At 34.2% G+C, this 21,408-nt stretch overlaps 1 protein-coding gene and 1 pseudogene across 1 annotated transcript; both read left to right on the forward strand.

Moving 5' to 3' along the window:
- The first annotated feature begins 2,280 nt into the window (after positions 1-2,280).
- LOC100984749 (olfactory receptor 5D13) lies at positions 2,281-3,225 on the forward strand. The gene has a single exon (XM_003811924.2). It carries the CDS (start codon positions 2,281-2,283, stop codon positions 3,223-3,225), a length of 945 nt encoding a protein of 314 aa, XP_003811972.2.
- Positions 3,226-15,806: 12,581 nt separating this feature from the next.
- On the forward strand, positions 15,807-16,751 carry LOC100995949 (olfactory receptor 5D13-like; annotated as a pseudogene).
- Positions 16,752-21,408: the final 4,657 nt, after the last annotated feature.

Raw genomic sequence — 21,408 nt, forward strand, 5'->3', positions numbered from 1 at the left:
CACTACCGCTTTTAAATCCTGCTGCTGTCTTAAAGAATGTTTGACTATTGAGAAGAAAAATACCTGTTGTTCATTAATCAGAAAAATAGATTCTCGGAAAATTAATCAAGAGCTTCTGGCTTCAGGTTAGTTCATTTATCTTTTGCTATCTTTCAATTCAGGTGGAAAACATGGGAGTCCAGTGCATATAGATTACCCTAAAAGTTAAATTGGCCTCTTTTTATGGCTAGAGACATTTTAATTTTCACTAACAAAGCATGAAGTATTCATTAGAATTACATTTTGTAATACAGACACCGCTAGTGGTGGCACTAGGGAACAATGGAGAAAAGTCTACAAAAACTTATGAGATATTTGTTGATTTTGAACTTCCCTGTGCCTGGTTTGTCTTGAGTACAAGCCTAATGACAACCCATTGATGTTTATGAAACGCTTTTGAAATAGCTAAGCCTTAAATATCAGGTCTCTTTCTGAGAATCTTTTTTGTTATTGACCTATTAACTGTGCCAAGTATCCCAAGCAGTGGTAGCAGCCTTCACTACTCTGGTCAAACGTTGAAGGGCAAACCATTCATTAGCATTGTGTAAATGATAATGAATGCTTAAAGTGAAATCACCCAGGCCCACTTGGTACTGGAAAGAATATGCTCATGATGAATGCTCTGTGTTGAGGGTTGCTTGTAGTGCATGTAAGGAAATGCATAGGACTGGAGCTTGGCACTCATTCCAGGGAAAGTTGAGAAGATGAAAAAAGAAATATACATGGATTTCTGCTGCATCGTCCTATTTTTATTCATGCTTTTTCACTCATAGCAAGTCCATTTACTTTAGGTTTTATTATTATTTTCACTCCCCTGTCTTCTTAAAGTTTGTCTTACCATGAAAGAGAGATAACCGCTTGAGCTCAGAAGTTTGAGAACACCCTGGGCAACATAGTGAGACCCTGTCTCTAGAGAAAAATAAGAAATTATCCTAGTGTGGTGGTGCATGCCTGTAGTCCCATCTACTGAGGAGGATCACTTGAGCCTGGGAGTTCGAGGCTGCAGTGAGCAGTGATCTTGCCACTGCACTCTAGCCTGGGTGACAGAGTGAGACCCTGTCTCAAAAACAAGCAAACAAAAATAAATAAATAGAAATAACTCCATATAAACAGTGCATGTTGATGACTAGATTACAACCTTTGTTTATAATTTGATGTAGCCCACTGATTTTAGATTGGCTGTAATCTTTCATTCTTACCACTAATTTCAATAAAATTGCCTCAAGCTCAAAAAAAAAAAAGAAAGAGAGATTATTTATTTCTTATTGGTTAAGAACATGTGTAATTTTCATTATACAACTTTCAGGGTATCATAGAATATATTTTGTATGAAAATATTTTTGACAACTACAGATGTTTCTATTTTTCTAACATATTCCGTATTAGCACATATAGAATACATATTATGTGCATACATGTATACATATATATGTATATCTCAGAAGATGTGACCTAAAGCACATCGAGAAACAGGTAATGGAAATTTAATTAATTGACTTTATTTAATAAAATAATAAAAGTTCAGCAAATTGTCAAAATGCCCATAAAAACACTCCAGGAGACAATGTACATTGATGAAAGTTTTAATGGAAGCTATATAAACATCTTAGAAATGGGCTTCCACAGCAAACTCTTGAGGATTAGGTGCAAGGCATAGGCTATATACATTTTATGGTTTATTTAAATTCTTAAATTCTACAATCATTTAATTCTGTGTTATGCCCAGCAAAGGTAGAAAATAGTAACATTTATGTGCCACCATTGGCGGTGCTAAATCACCTACTTGATCCTCAGTGTAATTTTTAGATCCATGAGAAGGTTTCCTTTGTGCTTCTCAGTTTTTAAAAATTGATTTTATGTCATAATATATATTTCAGTTCTATGTCAATCATACTAAAAATGGCTGACTTTTAAATAATAGAATGATTACTGTATATTTTCCATGTAAATGGTGGTTTTTGCCCTTTAGCAGGCATCAAAATCACCTGGAGACTTAACTAAACCACAAATAGTGGGCCTCATCCCAGAGCTTCTGTTCAGAAGGTTGACGGAGCTGGAGAATTGGCAATAGTAGGAAGTTCCCAGGAGATGATGCTACTGCTGGTTTGATAACCACATTTTGAGAATCACTGTTCTATATCACTTGTCCTAGAAACACATGAAGCCTCTTTCCTATCTCTTTTTTCCTATCCAGTTCTGCTTTTCAAGAATAACTTTTTTCCTTTTAATCCAACAGGTATCATGATGGCATCTGAAAGAAATCAAAGCAGCACACCCACTTTTATTCTCTTGGGTTTTTCAGAATACCCAGAAATCCAGGTTCCACTCTTTCTGGTTTTCTTGTTCGTCTACACAGTCACTGTAGTGGGGAACTTGGGCATGATAATAATCATCAGACTTAATTCAAAACTCCATACAATCATGTACTTTTTCCTTAGTCACTTGTCCTTGGCAGATTTCTGTTTTTCCACTGTAGTTACACCTAAACTGTTGGAGAACTTGGTTGTGGAAGACAGAACCATCTCTTTCTCTGGTTGCATCGTGCAATTTTGTTTTGCTTGCATTTTTGGAGTGACAGAAACTTTCATGTTAGCAGCGATGGCTTATGACCATTTTGTGGCAGTTTGTAAACCCTTGCTGTATACCACTATTATGTCTCAGAAGCTCTGTGCTCTTCTGGTGGCTGGGTCCTATACATGGGGGATAGTGTGCTCCCTGATACTCACATGTTTTCTTCTTGACTTATCGTTTTGTGAATCTACCTTCATAAATAATTTTATCTATGACCACTCTGTAATTGTTTCTGCCTCCTACTCAGACCCCTATATCAGCCAGATGCTATGCTTTATTATTGCCATATTCAATGAGGTGAGCAGCCTAATTATCATTCTGACATCATATATGCTTATTTTCACTACCATTATGAAGATGCGATCTGCAAGTGGGCGCCAGAAAACTTTCTCCACCTGTGCCTCCCACCTGACAGCCATCACTATCTTCCATGGAACTATCCTTTTCCTTTACTGTGTTCCTAATCCTAAAACTTCTAGCCTCATAGTTAAAGTGGCTTCTGTGTTTTACACAGTGGCGATTCCAATGCTGAACCCATTGATCTACAGCCTTAGGAACAAAGATATCAATAACATGTTTGAAAAATTAGTTGTCACCAAATTGATTTACCACTGAATATGATGTTCTTAGATACGTTATTTCTGAAAAAAGTGATTTACTACCTTACAGATTACCCATCTCTTACAGTGCAATTGATTATTCAAATTATTTAATCAATAGACTATCAGTTGACACATTCACACCAGCACAACCTTTTGAAATAGATCTAAATGACATGTAACTAAAAATTCTAAAACCTAAAGCTTTTATATCATCTGTTGCAGTATTTGTAAATTGTTTTAAAATACTTTTCTAGGTATTCTGTAATTTTATGTGTATTTTCAAAGCAAAACTGATTCAAACTCATTAAATGTGTGCAGATTCAGGATGGTTCCCTAAAATTGTAATCAGGAAAACCATATTCCTGAGTGACTTTAACAAAACTTCTGCTTACTGTGTCTTGTGGAACAACCACCCCTTTACTTTTTCTTGTTTTGAATGGAAGAAGTTGATTTTTATTCATGAAAATTATAGCCTGCTGATTAGCAAACGAAATGGAATTAAGTATTACTCTACCTTTCTTAATGCATGCCCTATTTTATTGTAAAAAATTATCTGAGTATTCAGGCAATGGGATATTAAGGTAACAGAGTCCTAAAATGAAGTCACACATATCTGGTAACTTATATTCCAACAAACAGGCCATTATAATTCAATGGAGAAAAATAATAATGGGAAAACTGGATATTCGTGTGGAACAAAAGAGCCATAAGTTTTATTTCCCATCATACAAAGCTACTAACTTGAATTAAATGAAATATATCATAAATCTAAATGTAAATGTTATAAGTACCTTTTAGCATAAAACATAGGGAGAATCTTTTCAAAGTTTTGGTGGAACTTTTTTGGATAGAATGTTAAAAGAATGGATCATCAGAAAATGGATAAAATGAATTTTATTAACAATAAAACCTTATGTTAAAAGTTTTTTTTTATGGCAAAAGACACATTAAGAAAGTGAAAATGTAAGCTGCAGATTGTAAATAAATATTTGTAATATTTAGGTCTGACAAATGATTTGTTTGTGGAACATATAAAGAACTATTGTACTCAAAACAAGAAGACAAACCATCTAGTTAAAAATGGATGAAATATTTTAGGACACACTTGACAAAAGAAGATACACAAATCATTCATAAACACCTGAAAAGATATTGAGTATCACTAATCATCAATGAAAGTTATATTAAAACCACAGTGACTGAGGAGGCTGAGGTGGTAAGATTGCTTGAACCCAGGAGTTCGGGGTTACAGTGAGCTATGATAATGCCACTGCAGTCCGGCCTGGGAGACTCTGCCTCAACACACACACAGACACACACACACACACACAGACACACACACACACACATACACACACAGAGTGATGTATAATTGAACACCCATTAGAATGGCTAAAATAAATTTAACTGAAATGCCAAGTGTCAGTGAAAAAATGAATCAACTGTAATGCTAACACATTTCAGGTGGAGGTAAAAGTTAAGTCTTTGAAAACAATTTAGCAATATCTTATGAAATTACACAAAGACTTCCCATTTAACTCAACAATTCCTTTCCTGGGTATTTACCCATTAGAAGTGAAATCACATATTTTAATTTAGGAGAAAATTTTTCTCTCTGGGATGTGTAATATTATAGGGAAGGGAAAAGAGTAGGGGATATTTTTGAGGATTTTGTGACCATGTTCCTTTCAAAAGTGATTTTCCTAGAAGCGATGGGTTTTCTTCCATGATGGACTTTTGCTATAGACTTACTCAGGGTAAACAGAGGGAAGCGGGAAAAATCTTGTCCAACACAGAGAAACTGATTTTATGAATACACACGCACATACACACATGAGTATATGTACAAGTGGAATCATATGTATAACTGTATATGTATTGTTTATGGTATCATATACATATGCTAGGTAATCTCAACACATCTTCACCTGCATTATGTCTCTGATGACCTTCTATAATATCCACATTACCAAGTGTGATGGTTAATACCGAGTGTCAACTTGACTGGATTGAAGGATGAAAATGTAGCTCCTGGGTGTGTCTATGAGGGTGTTACCAAAGGAGATTAACATTTGAGTCTGGGAAAGGCAGGCCCACCCTTAATCTGGGTCAGCACCGTCTAATCAGCTGCCAAAGAGGCTGGGATATAAAGCAGGCAGAAAAATGTGAAAAGACTGTAGACTGGCTTAGACTCTAGCCTGCATCTTTCTCCTGTGCTGGGTGCTTCCTGCCCTGGAACATCAGATTCCAATTTCTTCAGATTTGGGACTCAGACTGGCTTCTTTGCTTCTCAGCTTGCAGATGGTCTATTGTGGGAGCTTGTGATCGTGTGAATTAATACTACCTAATAAACTCCTCTTTATACACACACACGCACACACACACACATCTTATTAGTTCTGTCCTGCTAGAGAATCCTAACTAATACACCAATCCTTTAAGAATGAGACTGATGGGCCCGTGCGGTGGCTCACACCTCTAATCCCAGCACCTTGGGAGGCCAAGGTGGGCGGATCGCCTGAGGTCAGGAGTTCAAGATGAGTCTGGCTAACATGGTGAAACCCCGTCTCTACAAAAAATACAAAAATTAGCTGGTCATGCTGGTGGATGCCTATAATCCCAGCTACTTGGGAGGCTGAGGCAGGAGAATCCCTTGAATCTGGGAGGTGGAGGTTGCAGTGAGCCAAGATAGTGCCACTGCACTCCAGCCTGGAAGACAGAGCAAGACTGTCTCAAAAAGAAAAAAAAAAGAATGAGACAGATGAAATATAATTGTCCTGTTGCAATAATTCAGGGTAGGGTTAATTCGTTGATAAATGAGTGTTTTTCACATTGATATGGGAAGATCCCATTGCATTCCTCATTGATCCTGAGAAAAGATAGTCTCTGTAAACATGAGTTGAAGTTTGGTGAGGAAAAGAAAATAATGATGCTTGGTTTTTAAATAGAAGGACTTTAGGACAATAGTTCATTATAAATGTCTTGGAGGGACTGCTGAAATAAAAGGGGGAAGACAGGTCTTCTGTGGAGTAGTAAAGAAGCCAGTAAAATACTCAGGCTAAAGAAACAAAAGTTGTCATAACATGCAGCCACCCCATAATTTACTTATACCTCTTGAGGATGGGCATCCTGGAGTTTTGATTGAGGTCTGACAGGTGTGTGGAATTCCTGGATAATATGGTAATTCTTTTCTTTTTTTTTCTTGAGGAACCTCCTTACATTTTCCATAATGGCTGTACTGATTTATATGTCCACTAACAGTGTATCAGAGCTCCCGTAAATGACACATAATCTCACTAGTAAGTGGAATTTAAAAATGTCAAACCCATGGAAGCAAAAAATTGAATAGTGAGAGATGGGGAAAGGGTAGATGGTTAAAGGAGGGAATATTGTTTCAAGTAGACAGTAGGAATAAGTTTTAGTGATCTATTGTAGAGCACAATGATCATAGTTAATAATAATGTATTATATATTTCAAAATTGCTGAAGGAGTAGATTTTAAATGTTTCAGTTAATTATAATGTATTGTAGCTAATAATTATTAATTTGAATAACAATTCTATTAGGTAGGTACAAAAGTAATTGTGATTTTTGCCTTTGAAAGTAATGTAATTAATAATAATGTATTGTATATTCAAAATTGCTGAAGGAGTAGATTTTAAATGTTCACTACAGAAAACTGATAAGTTTGTGATGTGAACATATGCGAATCAGCTTTATTTAATCATTCCATAATGTAAACATGTATCAAAACATCACATTCTACCCCATATATCTGTTTATAGAATTATTATTTCTCAATTAAAAATATAAATTGCAAAATAGATATTATTAGTATGTATTAATTATCTAGGAATAGATAATTAAAATTTCAAAGAGCAAAGAGATCTTCCTTGGTGATCTGGTAGTCACTAGCTGTTTTCTACACTGCACACATTTTATGATTCTTTGAACAGATTAAATTTCAGGTTTGGGCCTTGCAAAGGGCTGCTACTGGAGAAACAACAAATCCAGCAGTGCTTCGTGGACACACAGGAATTTACAGATAAACGGAAAAGTAACCAAAACATAGTTTGTTTTTTCTGCTAGTTCCTGAAGGCATAAACTTAGGTTATTTGAGATCTTTCTATGTTTTTAAACATAGCATTTATTACTATAAACTTTCCTCTTAGAACTGCTTTTGATGGATCCTATATATTTTGATAAGTTGTTTCTATTTTTGTTTGCCGCAATATATTTTTAAATCTCTCTTTCTTTCGATTTCTTCTTTGACACATTGATTGTTGAGGAGCATCTTGTTTAGTTTCCACATATTTTTGATTTTTAAACTTTTCTTTTTTTATTGATTTTAATTGATCAATAAATGATTACCATTATTGTTTCTTACCATTGTGGTTGGAAAACTACTTGATATGATTAAAATCTTAAAGCAATCTAGGAAATGAAGGAAAAGATAAACATCTGAAAATAAAATCAATTAGAACTTCTGAAATTGAAAAACTCACTTAAGTAATTTCAAAACACAATTGAAATATTTATCAATAGACTGGACCAAGCAGAAGAAATAACTTTAGAGCTAGAAGGCTGGTCTTTTGAACTAATGCAGTCAGGTAAAAATAAAGAAAAAGAATTTACAAAAATGAACAAAGTCCTTGAAAAATACGGGATTATGAAAAGCTACAAAGCCTATGAATTATTGGCATGCCTGAGAGAGAAAAAGGAAAAGCAAACAACCAAGAAAACGTACTTCAGGAAATAAAGAACATTTCCCTAATCTTGCTAGAGAAATAGACGTGCCAAATTCTCAGCAGCAACCTTGCAAGCCAGAAGAATCTGGGAGCCTATTTTCAGCATTCTTAAAGAAGAGAAATTACAACCAAAAATTTCATATATCTTTAAACTAGGATTCATAAGTGAAGGAGAAATAAAAACTTTTCCAGACTAGCGAGCACTAAGGAAATGTGTTACCTCTAAATTAGCTTATAAGAGGTCCTTAAGGGAGTTCTAAACATTGAAACAAAAGAATAATATCTGCTACCACAAAAATATCCTTAAGTACACAGCCCACAAACCCAATAAAGCAACCACGCAATAGAAACTGCAAAGCAATCAACTAGCAACTTCATGGTAGGATCCAAACCTCACTTACCAACATTAACCTTGAATGTAAACATTCCACCTATAGGCCACTGAGTGATAAATTGGATAAAACAAATAAGACCCATGTGACTATCAAATTGCTGTCCTCAAGAGACCATTCTCACATGGAACATAGATTCAAAGTAAAGGGTTAGAGAAAGATCTATCACATAAACAAAAAATAATAGAGAGCAGGGATCACTATTCTTACAACAAAGAAAACAGACTTTAAACTTACAACAGTAAAAAAGGATAAAGAATGACATTACATAATGATAAAGGATTCAATTCAAAAATAAAACTTAACTATCATAAATATATATGCACTCAATATTTGAGCCCCCATATTATAAAACATGCATTTCTAGACCTACAAAAAATGTAGACGGCCATGCAATAATAATGGGGGATTTCAACACCTCATTGACAATGTTATACAGATTATCAAGGCAGAAAACTAACAAATAAATTCTGGATTTATTTGACACTTGAGCAATTGGACATAATAGACATCTACAAAATACTACACCCATCAACCATGGAATATACATTTTTCTCATTTGTACACAGAATGTGTCCAAGGCTGTCCACATGCTTGAACATAAAGCAAGTCTCAATACTTTTTTTAAACAATGAAAAGCATGTCAACCATACCTTTGAACCACAGTGGAATAAACATATAAATCAATACCAAGAAGATCTTTCTAAACAACACAATTACATGGAAATTAAATAACTTGCTTCTAAATGACTTTTGGGTAAACAATTAAATTAAGGCAGAAGTAAAAAAAAATTCTTTGAAATAAATGAAAACAGAGACACATACGGCAAAATCTCTAGGATGCAGCAAAAGCTGTGTTAAGAGGAAAGTTTAGTGTGCTAAAGTTAGAAAGATTTCAAATTCATGACCTAACATCACACCCACAGGAACCAGAAAAAGAACAAATTAATCCCAGAGCTGGCAGAAGAAAAGAAATAACTGAAATCAGAGCAGAACTGAATGAAACTGAGACTTAAAAACACGTGTAAAGAATCAAAGAAACCAAAATAGAGTTCTTTGAAAGAATAAACCAGATAAATAGACTGCAAGCTAGATTAACAAAGAAAAAAGAGAAGATCCAAATAAGCACAATCAGAAATAACAAAATGACAACCAATCCCACAAAAATACAAAAGTTCTTCAAAGACTATTATCAACACCTTTTTGAAAACAAAATAGACAATTCAGAGAAAATGGGTAGAATCCTGGAAACGCACAACCTCCCAAGATTGAATCAGGAAGAAATCAAAACCCTGAATTGACTAATATCAAGTTCTGAAATTAACCAGTAACAAAAAACCTACCAACCAAAAAATGTCCCAGATCAGATGGATTCACAGCCAAATTCTACCAGACATACAAAGAAGAGCTGTTACCAAGTCTACTGAAACTATTCAGGAAAATGGCAGAGCGGGGGCTCCTCTTTACCCATTCTATATAACTAGTGTCACTCTGATACCAGTAAGTGGTGAGCAAACATTGAAAAAATAAAATTATAGGCCAATATTCCTGATGAACATAGATGCAAAAATCCTCAGCAAAATATTAGCAATCCAAATACAGCAGCACATACAAAATTAATTCAGCACCATGAAGTAGGCTTTTTTCCTGGGATGCAAGTTTGGATCAACATATACAAATCAAAAGTATGATTCACCACATAAACAGAATTGAAAACAAAACCATATGGTCATCTCAATAGATGGAGAAAAACCTTTTGATAAAATCCAACATCCCTTCATGATAAAAGCACTCAACAAACTATGTATCAAAGGAATACATCTTGAAATAATAACATCCACTGATGAAAAACCCAGAGCCAACATCATATTGAACAGGCAAAAGCTGGAAGAATTGCAAGAAGACAAGACCATTCAGTCTAATCACTCCTATTCAACATAGCATTGAAAGTCCTAGCCTGAGAAAGCAAACAAGAGGAAAAAAAAAATAAAAGGCATCAAGATAGGAAAAGAAGTCAAACTATCTCTCTTTGATGATAATATGACTCCATACACAGAAAACCCTGAAGAATCCACCAATAGGCTCCCGGAACTTGTCAACAATTTCAGTAAAGTTTCAGGATACAAAATCAATGTACAAAACTAATTAACATTTCTATATACCAACAACATTCAAACTGGGAGGCAAATCAAGGATGCAGTTCCATTTACAATAGTCACAAAAAAAGTACCTTGGAATACATCTAACCAAGGAGGTGAAATCTCTCTACGAGAACTACAAAACACTGCTGAAAGAAATCATAGATGACAAAAACAAATGGAAAAACATTCCATGTTCATAGATTGGAATAATCAGTGTAATTAAAATGACCATAAAGCCCAAAGCAATGTATAAATTAAATGCTATTCCTATCAAACTACCAACATCATTTTTCACAGAATTAACTGTTCTAAAATTCATGTGTAATGAAAAAAGAGCCCAAATAGCCAAAGCAATTATAAGCAAAAAGAACAAATCCAGAGTCCTTACATTATCTTACTTCAAACTATATTACATGGCCACAGTAACCAAAACAGCATGGTACTTATAAAAAAAAAAGCAGGCATGTAGACCAATAGAACAGAATAGAGAACCCAAAAATAAAGCTCCACACCTACAGCCTTTTGATCTTTAATAAAGTCTACAAAAATAAGCACTGAGCAAAAGACACCCTATTCAATAAATGGTACTGGAATACCCGGCTAGCCAAATGCAGATGCTTATCTTTTACTATACACAAAAATTAACTTGAGATGTGTTAAAGATTTAAATGTAAGATCCCAACCTCTAAGAATCCTGGAAGAAAACCTTCTAGGTTTTTGATGCAGATACCTGGAAATCTGGAATAAAACCAAGCCATCTACAACAAAGTTTCTATATCCCATGGATAAATAGCTTCTGTTGTGTTAGTGGTCCCAGGTGGAGACTCTGACAAATTTAGCCAGGTTTTCACAAGTCCAGAGAAAGCCTAAGTGGATATAATTACAGGATATTTAGGTGTAGTGGAAGCAATTGATTGGTTGACCCCCAATAGTTTTAGACAGTTAAATGTGCTTCTAAAATACATATGTTATTTTTAAGAAGGTATGGACAAAAATGATATTTCAAGACTTGATTTTATTATTATAAGCTTGGAAAAGTAGCATGCTCATATTTGGAAGAAAGCATAAATTACTTTCCATGAAGTAAATCAATTGTTCCAAGGACAACAGTGATTATTTTATGATAAATGAAAAAGCCAGAATGCACATTCTATTGTTCATACATCTCAAAAAACACAAGATACATACAAAAAGAAATAAAGATTAAACATTAATAGCAGTTATTAATTGTTGCATTCTCACTGAGTTATCATTTCCTTTGTGTTATATTATTGATGCCATGTTTTCTAGGTGAATGTGTATATTTTCTCTCATGAAAAGTTCTAAAATAAATTAATGAAATAGGTTTGATGAGATACTGTCTTCAGTGGTTTAAAAGAAATTACATTATTGCAAAATGCCACACAGGGAGGTATTTAATCTAATTTCTGAGTTTGCGTTTTAAAAATAAATAGTTCAGTAAAAGTTCTCTAGGGTCTAAAACCCCAAGGTCATGAAGGCCTACATAAATCCTAGATTTTATTTCTAGGAAGAAGAATCAGCTTCAAAACCTCCCTCTCTCTCTCCCTTTTCTCCTCCTTTCCTCGATTTTTTTCTGTGTATTAAAAAAGAAATATATTCTCAGAATACTAATTTAAATTTATTGTGGACTCCTGCTATATTTATCAACTTCTTAATAATTTAAGTGATACTTGAATTCTGAGTGGAAACTTCCTTGGAGATTAGGATCTTCAGGTGAATTGGCTTCAGGTCAGTGATATATCTCGTGTTATCTTTCACTCATATGGGGCACCCTGAAATCCTGAAATCTTTGAATAGGAAACTCCGCATTAGTCTAAGTGCCAAATAAACTGAGTCTGTCTTCCCAAGGGCTCGGTTTGTTGAGTTCTGATCTCTTCTTCCTTCTCTGGGGCACACATTCTCATTTTTGCTTTCAGGGTATCTACCATGTACCTAACAAAGTACAGGCACACTGAAAATTGTAAAAAGATATTATAAAATATGAAAACCTCTCAAATTGTGGTAGAAAGAGTAATAAGCATAAAATAATAGTAAACAGAATATATCACATTTGATTTCCTGATAATAATGCCTGTAGGTATACCAAGATGTGGAAGATATTGTTAGAGTCAAATGGAACATTACTTTGTGATACTGACTTTCATCTAATGATTTATAAATTGCAAATTCTGCATCAGTGGACTAGAAAAAGAGAATGTTCCAGGTAAAAGAAAAGAAAAATAGAATAAGCCAAGGAATAAATAAGCATGTATTTTTCATTATAAACTGAGAATACTGGCATGATTAAAGAAGGTTGAATACAAGGGAACAGCCAGGGTAAGGCTTTAGGTAAAATCAAGCAGTCAAATTTAAGTTTGATAAATTAGGTTATAGACAGCAATTGAAGTTTTTGAAACTGAGATTGTCATAATAACCACAAGACCCAGGAATGAAACAATTTATAATCTTGCAGTGGAGGGTACCATGATCTACCAGAGAATTGATTGCAGTTTGGTAAATGTTCCACAGGCACAAACCTCAGATGAGAAACAGAGGACCAGAAAGCATCAGATAATTGTGAAAAAACAAAGGGAAAGACAGCAGATTTACAGAAGGAGAGTTATGAATGAATTAGGACGAAGAGGGAGAGGCCAAAGGAAATCCAGGAAGAAGAGCTGAACTAAATTTTGACGCCCTAAATTGTATTTACATGTCTAGTGTTGCTTACTTCAGCCTTTGATCTGTTTCTCAGATGTTTTATAATGACATAAGGATTGACAAATAATACCAACTTGTCATACAACTAAATAATTAAAAGGAGTGATGATGGGGAAGCCTACATTTTCTGGACTTTATTATTGTCAGACCTTGAATTGAGTTCATTAGCATCATTTCCTCGTTTAATACTTACACGTGTATAAAATCTGTGTTATCTGGTCATTGTTATTCTCATTTTACTGCTAAGGAAGCTGAAGCTCAGAAAATTTGAATAATCTATGAAAGATCACAGAGCAAACGACAAAGTCTGAAGTTGAAATTAAGTCTGTGTTGTCAAAGCCCATGCTTTTTTCTCTATGCTGATCCTTCATGAGCTGTTTGTCACTCTCCTGTTCTTTTCCTCATGATGAACGTGCATCTTTTCGTGTGTGTCAGAAACTGAATTTATCTATGAAAGAGATAATAGTATCTTCCTACTTTGAGGTGGTCAGATGAAACTAAAATGGTATCTCCCCTTATAGAATTTATACAAATAATTTTGTGTTAACGTGAACACTTTGGAGATGTGTTTGTTACTGGCTCAACTGATTTTTAAAATCTTCATTAAATTAAAACGATTTTTGTGATTATGAACTACTTTTAATTCCAGATGTCTGTGCTTTCTCAAAATAATATTTCCAAATATAACAAAGATTGCATGACTCAAAACAAGATAATCGCATATGTACCTTTAAGGTTCAAATGACCCTTATTTTATCAAAAGCCTCTTCAATATCTAGAGTGGCAATGTTCTTGTCACCAGAAATTTTGAGAGTGAGTATGTAACCACTGGTGATTTTTACCACATTTCTCTATCTTACTCTAAATAACAAGAAAGGCTTTGACAAAACACATTTTATGTTACTCTTGAATTCAGAGATTCAATGAGTATTTAATAATATATATATTAGTAAAGCTACCAGATTAAAAAATAATAAAAAAATTAAAACATAATGAACAAGGGATCTAGATGAATATTAAGAGCATCTGTAACACTAAGTGATAAAGCACTTATGAAGGAAAGAAAATAAAAAAAGTTAAGGAATGTGTCAAAAATTTACCTTTATCATTTTACTAGGTTGCTACATTATTTTAGAAAACTAATGCAATTATTGTTGCATAAAGATGGAATCAACAGAAAGGTTGAAGATACGCAAAATTATGTTTCCTTCAACATCCAAATATATTTTAAAACTAGAAAATTACCGTGGTTACTCATAAAAGCTGTCATTCCTATAATCCTCAGACTGAGCATCTGCCATGTAGCTATGACAATATTGTCTCCTCCAGTGCTTCACCTTTACAGATCCTTTGTCATTTTTACTGCTAAATTTATATGAATTGTTAAATTAGTGCTGTTGAGAGATGGGTGAATCATTTGAGGTCAGGAGTTTGAGACCATCTTGGCCAACATGGTGAAAGCCCGCCTCTACTCAAAATACAAAAATTAGTGGGGCGTGGTGGCAGGCACCTGTAGTCCCAGCTACTCAGGAAGCTGAGGCAGGAGAATCGCTTGAACCCAGGAGGCGGAGGTTGCAGTGAGCAGAGATCACACCACTGCACTCCATCCTGGATGACACAGTGAGACTCCATCTCAAAAAAAAAAAAAAAATGCTATTGAAAAGCACAGACCTTCAGAATGCTGGAACTGTGAAAAACACATTTTTAAGAATACTATAAGAGATTTTTCTATCTAAGAGAAAACTACAGTAATACCCCCTTATCTGTGTTTCTTCTTTCCATGTTTCAGTTGTGGTCAACTGCCATGTGAAAACCTTAAATGGAAAATTCTAGAAATAAAAAATTCATAAGTTTTAAATTGTGTGCTCTTCTGAGTAGCAGGATGAATTCTTACACTATTCCATTCCATCCTGCCTGAACATGAATCATCCCTTTGTCCAGAATTCCCATGCTACAGATGCTACCCTCTTTCTTAGGAGCTGTCCCTTTCATCATTTATAACAAAGAAGAAGAAGAAAAAAAGTAGATCAACTGTTGCAGCATCGTCACAATGCTTGTGTTCAAATGACCCTTATTTTATTAAATCATGTCTCCAAAGTGCAAAAGTAATTATATTAGCATATTGTGGTAATTATTTTCTTTTATTCGTTTATTGTTAATCTTGTACTGTGTCTAATTTTCAAATTAAACTTTTTTATGGGTATGTATGTATAGGGAAAAAGCATAGTATATATGGCAGTCGGTACTATTCGTGGCTTCAGGCATTTACTAGGAGTCTTGAAATGTATCACTTGTGACTAAGGAGGGATTACTGCACTGTACTGCAGCTTCTGCCATTCAGGGTCAACTTCAAAATCCAGCTCATCACTAACAAGCTGTCTAACCACATACAAGCTCCTAATTCATATATGCTTCAGTTTCCTTGTACAAAAAAAAAATGGGGCTACTCATTTTAAAATTCATTATGTTATTTAAAAATCTAAATTAATATTTTAATGTTTCAGCACAAAGTCTGACACATGGGTAAATGTTACACGTGTAGGAGATGATTATCACTTTTATTATTATCATTTCAGATTTTCTCTAACAACAACCATGTCATTAGCTGAAGGAAATCAGAGTTCTGGAGCCGTATTTACCCTCTTGGGCTTCTCAGAATATGCAGACCTCCAGGTTCCTCTGTTCCTGGTCTTCCTGACCATCTACACAATCACTGTATTGGGAAACCTGGGCATGATCATGATCATCAGGATCAACCCCAAACTCCACACCCCCATGTACTTTTTCCTCAGCCACTTGTCCTTTGTTGATTTCTGTTATTCCACCACAGTTACACCCAAACTGCTGGAGAACTTGGTTGTGGAAGACAGAACCATCTCCTTCACAGGATGCATCATGCAATTCTTCCTGGCGTGTATATGTGCAGTGGCAGAAACATTCATGCTGGCAGTGATGGCCTATGATTGATACGTGGCAGTGTGTAACCCTTTGCTCTACACAGTTGTCAGGTCCCAGAAACTCTGTGCATCATTAGTGGCAGGGCCCTACACATGGGGTATAATCTCTTCACTGACACTCACCTATTTCCTCTTGTCATTATCCTTCTGTGGGTCTAACATCATCAATAATTTTGTCTGTGAGGACTCTGTCATCATCTCTGTCTCCTGCTCTGACCCCTACATCAGCCAAATGCTTTGTTTTGTCATTGCAATATTCAATGAGGTGAGCAGCTTGGGAGTCATCCTCACTACCTATATTTTCATCTTTATTGCTGTCATAAAAATGCCTTCTGCTGTTGGGCACCAAAAAGCTTTCTCTACCTGTGCTTCCCACCTGACTGCCATCACTATTTTCCATGGGACTGTCCTGTTCCTTTATTGTGTACCCAACTCCAAAAACTCATGGCTCATAGTCAAAGTAGGTTCTGTGTTTTATACAGTCATCATCCCCACGTTGAACCCTTTAATCTACAGCCTCAGGAACAAAGATGTGAAAGAGAGTGTTCGAAAGTTAATGAATCACTCAATACAATTTTGTTAAAGACTTATGTTCCCAAAATGAATTCAATGTATTATATTGAGGTTTGCTCGATGCTTTTAGTAAAGAATAATTTGCATTATTTAGTCAATTCGCCAGATTTTTAAATCTATTTTAAGAAGCCAGTTACGTGATCATTTGATTTTTATTCACTTCTGTTTTTAGCTAAATAGTTGTGAACCATATGGGCTATAACAAGTGCTGTGAGTTGAATGTTGTCTCCCAAGCTATTTAAGTTCACCCAGAACCTCAGAAGTAATCTTTTTTGGAAATAGGATCATTGTTAATATAATGAGGCTAAGCGGATTAAAGTGGGAACTAAATCCAAGAACATCCAATGAGGGTGTTCTTATAAGAGATAATAAAGGACAACAGGAAGACACACAGGGAGGAAAGTCATGTGCAGACAGAGGGAAATGGTGTTTTGCTGCCACAAGCCATGGAGCAAGGAAGGTTTCTCCTCCACTGCCTTCAGAGGCAGCAGAGTCCTGCCAGCACCTTGATTCAGACTTCTGGTCTTGAGAACCATGAGAAAATAAATTTTAGTTGTTTTAAGCTGCCAATTTTTTGATAATGTTTTTTGTGGTAGCCTTAAGAAATTTATATAACAAGTAGATATTAGATCATAAAACCTAAATTTCTTGTTTTATCTTTTGGCATGGTAAATAAATTTTCAAAAAACAATTCTTCAATTCCAGTTTAGCAATGAGAATGTCAGGGTTACAGGGGAGATCTAAAAAGCTGAATAGGAGTGTGCATTTGTAAGAATAAGTAATGACAAGCTGGGACACGGTCTCTAAGATCCTACTGAATTCCTGTTCTTTTCTCCCTCACATCCTCCAGTGCTTTTGTAGGCAGTGATATTAAATATGATGACTCTGAATATCAAGTAAAAATCTTGATTTTATGTGAAGTTCCTGAAAGATGACCAAGAGGATAAAAATTTTAAACATTGTTAATCTCACAAATTTATGTGCTAAACTTCATTCTTTAAATTCTATTTACTAAGAGTTGATATCATGATAAATTTCAGAAATAAGTAATATAATCTCTGTTTTGCTTTTTAAGACAAAATGTTATCTCTGTTTATCTCTTGCTAATCATGGTTTGTGTTACATAAGTTTGCCCAGGACAAGGACTGTGTCAGCCTGGTATTGTTCCTTCATATCACCTTAGTGATTAAATATTGTTAACCCAGAGTTACCACGTTCACATCAAATAAAGCTTTCAACTCCACCTTATACTATAAAATATACCACCAAACCTTCTCCTGTATATGTGAGTGAATAGACAACTATAAAACACAAAATAAACCTTATTTATTTTTAATTTTTCTTAGCTGAGCACCATGGATCAGAGATAACTTTACTATAATTCTGAGCAATTACTAATATATTGTATTACACATTTTCCAGATAATGTGACCCAAAGTTTGTTAACCCTGGGAAATAAAATGAAAACTTTCAGTTTTAATTTCACCTTGGATTGGGTGGTTTTCTTGGTGTGTGTATACGATGTTGTGTTATTAAAGGATGCAAAATAGTACTCTCTCTCTTTCAACACACATATGACAAATTAAGCATTATCAATAATTATCCTTCAGAGTAAATGTGTTTCTTACATACTTGCTGCTATATTGTCTTGTATATGGAGACAGGATAACTTGTCTTTGATCCTGAGTTTGTGAATAGAAGAAAAAAGAAGGAGACAAAGAACAATACAAAAAACTGAGTAAAAAGTGAATGTTATTTATGTACTTTTAATTCATTATGATATCTTGCTACATCACCAGAATTTCCATCATATCAAGGGTAATCAAAGTTAGTGATTTTCAGACCTTCATATACATGCAAATCACCTGGGAGGGTTGTTTGTAAAATGTCCATTCTGGTACAGGAGATTCTGCATTTCTAGCAAACTTTCAAGTGATCCTGGTGTTACTGGCCCTTAGATCCTCTCTGAATATCAAGGATATAAGCAAACATATATAGATATAGATATAGATATATAATTTTCAGTAATTTTTTGTGGTGGCCTTAAGAAATTTATATAACAAGTAAATATCAGATCATAAGATATATATGCTGTTAAACATAAAATATATATATTGTTAGACATATATATATGTCTAAACAACACTCATGTCTAATTGTGTGTGGAGTCACTAGAGGCAATTTAAAATGTTTTTATTTTTCTTTTTTCTATTGGCAATAACATGATTTTAGTGATAAATTTTAATAATTATGAAAACATAACAGTACTTTTTAAAACATAAACATTTAAATTAAAGAAAAAGTTTTCATGATTCTTGTATATATCTTAACATACATACTCTCCCTTTAAAGTAAGTTCTTTGCATTGTTTAAATCTTTGCAGACAAAGCTTTTCAAGAGCAAGTCAGTGGAAACTAGTAGAGCAGGAGTTGAGAAAGCCCTGTGCATTATACACTCACCATGTCCCAGAAGTTTTGCTCCATCCATCCAGCAGGATGTTAGACCAGGGCATATAATCTATCCCCGGTCACTCATTCTCTCATTGTATTGCCTATTGTGGGCACAATGTAGTTAATATATTTTAAAATAAATATTCTGTTGCCATTTCAGATTCGTGAGTTCATCTGGATAGCGGATTTTTGTTTGTTTGTTTTGCTTTAGTCGATTTTGATTAATTAAGGAATCTCAGAGTCCTCACTCCTTAGCTTTCATTTTCAACTTGTCTAAAAGGCACTTTCTACCAGTGCACATCAACCTTCTCCACCCATTTCCCACATTTCCACCATCCTTCCTCACTCTAGTGCACTAACTCCAAAAACTCACAGGCAATTGTGAAAGCACACTATGTATGTTATGCCATGTTAATCCCCATGCTGAACTCACAGACTTGTAGCATGCGGTACAAAAATGTGAATGAATCTCTGCAGAAGCTGATGGACTTCAAAATATTTTAGCGTTGAAAGCAATTTTAATAAGTATAGTTCAATGAAAGTATGTATGTTTCTATTCAAATATCACCTTCTCACAGAATCCATAGTTGACAACCTAATATAATGTGATGGTTGCCCCTATCCCCTTAACCTGATTAATGTTCTTTCATAGCTGTAGGTGATATTTTAAATTCATGTAATAATTTATTTGTTTGTTATTTGTTTCTCCCAGTAGGAGACAAGCTCCAAGATGGCTGAAATTTCTGTTTTATTTTTTCTTCAATCTCCAATGCTTAGAAAAGTAACTTAGAAATTCAGCCTTCAATGTACTGGATGAATTACAGAGGGAAAGAAAGAAAAAATTCAGACTAAATTGATAATATTTAGCATTATGCCTTATTTACCTAGGTAAGACTTCTGGTGATGTCTCCTCAACGAATATGGCTCCCATCTCATTTTTTAAAAGCCAAAGAACAGGTGTAAGGTAATCAAAATGACCACGTTTCTTTATATGAATGCTTGTGCTGCTAACTATTGTACTGTTGGAAACTTTCTTTTTCTAATTTTAAGTATTTAGTTTAAGCTGGATACTCTATAACTTTTTGACCATTTTACATTTGCCAGCACCACAAAAACAGCGCTTCCATTATCAACAATATATCTCATAATTAGGCTTGGGATTAATTTTTTTAAATTGTTAGGTTCAATTTAGAGATCTTTTCCTTCAAACTTAATTTAGATTATAGAAAACATGAAAAGTCTCTTCAATATTGTAATTAACATTTCAGAAAATTTTGGTTCATTTGATTAACCTAGTCACAGAAATGCAAACAGGTAGTATTCTGGATTTAATTATCAATAATATCTCTGGATTAGACAGATTCTGGTTTATCATGATGGAAGAAAGTTATTTGCAGCTTGCATTAAGTTTCAGAATACTTGTGGATAATTTTGCATACATCAGCAAAACTGCTTTTGGACATTGGCCTAGTAATATTTTTTGTTTATTGGAAATATTAAAATAATACATTGCTACCAGCATTGCTAAAGTGTACTTCAATTTTTTAGGGTTCCATAATAATTTTGTAAAATTCACAAGAAAAGGGATCTAAGAAATGTAAAAACTTTGCAAAACACCAGTGAAAATATCTCTGTAAGCAATGTATTCTTGCCTTCTATATTAATGATTCCATAAAGAATTCTTATAAGATTTGGCTTCTCTTAAGGCTATAAAGGAAAATATCTTTATGATTTCAGAGTAGGCTAACATTTTGAAGATTTAGAAAGCAAAATAAATGGCACTACATTAAAATTAAAATGTATTCCATTAGCACATGGAAAAAAGAAATCTGAGAATGAGAGAAAAATTTTGAAATATATTTAATTGACAAAAGATTAATATCCATAATATAAAGATACCTATAAAAACTAATTTAAAAAATAAATATAATGGTGCTAAAATTGGAAAAAGAACAAACAATTTTCAGTTTATCCTTGTATATCATACAATAATATTTTCTTGTAACCTATGACATGAAAAATTATGCCAAATAACTGCTCTGAAGAAACTCAAGCTCATTCACGTCAGAAGAGATGTTCAACAATGTTCAGTTTCATATTGCTTATAATAACAAAAAAAATGGAAACAGCCTTAATAGACATAAAATAAATGAGCAAGATGTGTTATGGTCATACAATCTGATTCCACTAGTACAGAAATCAACTCGTAATGGTTTC

The sequence above is a fragment of the Pan paniscus genome, chromosome 9, assembly GCF_029289425.2.
Source record: "Pan paniscus chromosome 9, NHGRI_mPanPan1-v2.0_pri, whole genome shotgun sequence".
Taxonomy (NCBI): Eukaryota; Metazoa; Chordata; class Mammalia; order Primates; family Hominidae; genus Pan; species Pan paniscus.

Bases quoted from the DNA above. Each gene is read 5' to 3' on its own strand.
- LOC100984749 (XM_003811924.2), top strand. From the start codon at position 2,281: ATGATGGCATCTGAAAGAAATCAAAGCAGCACACCCACTTTTATTCTC.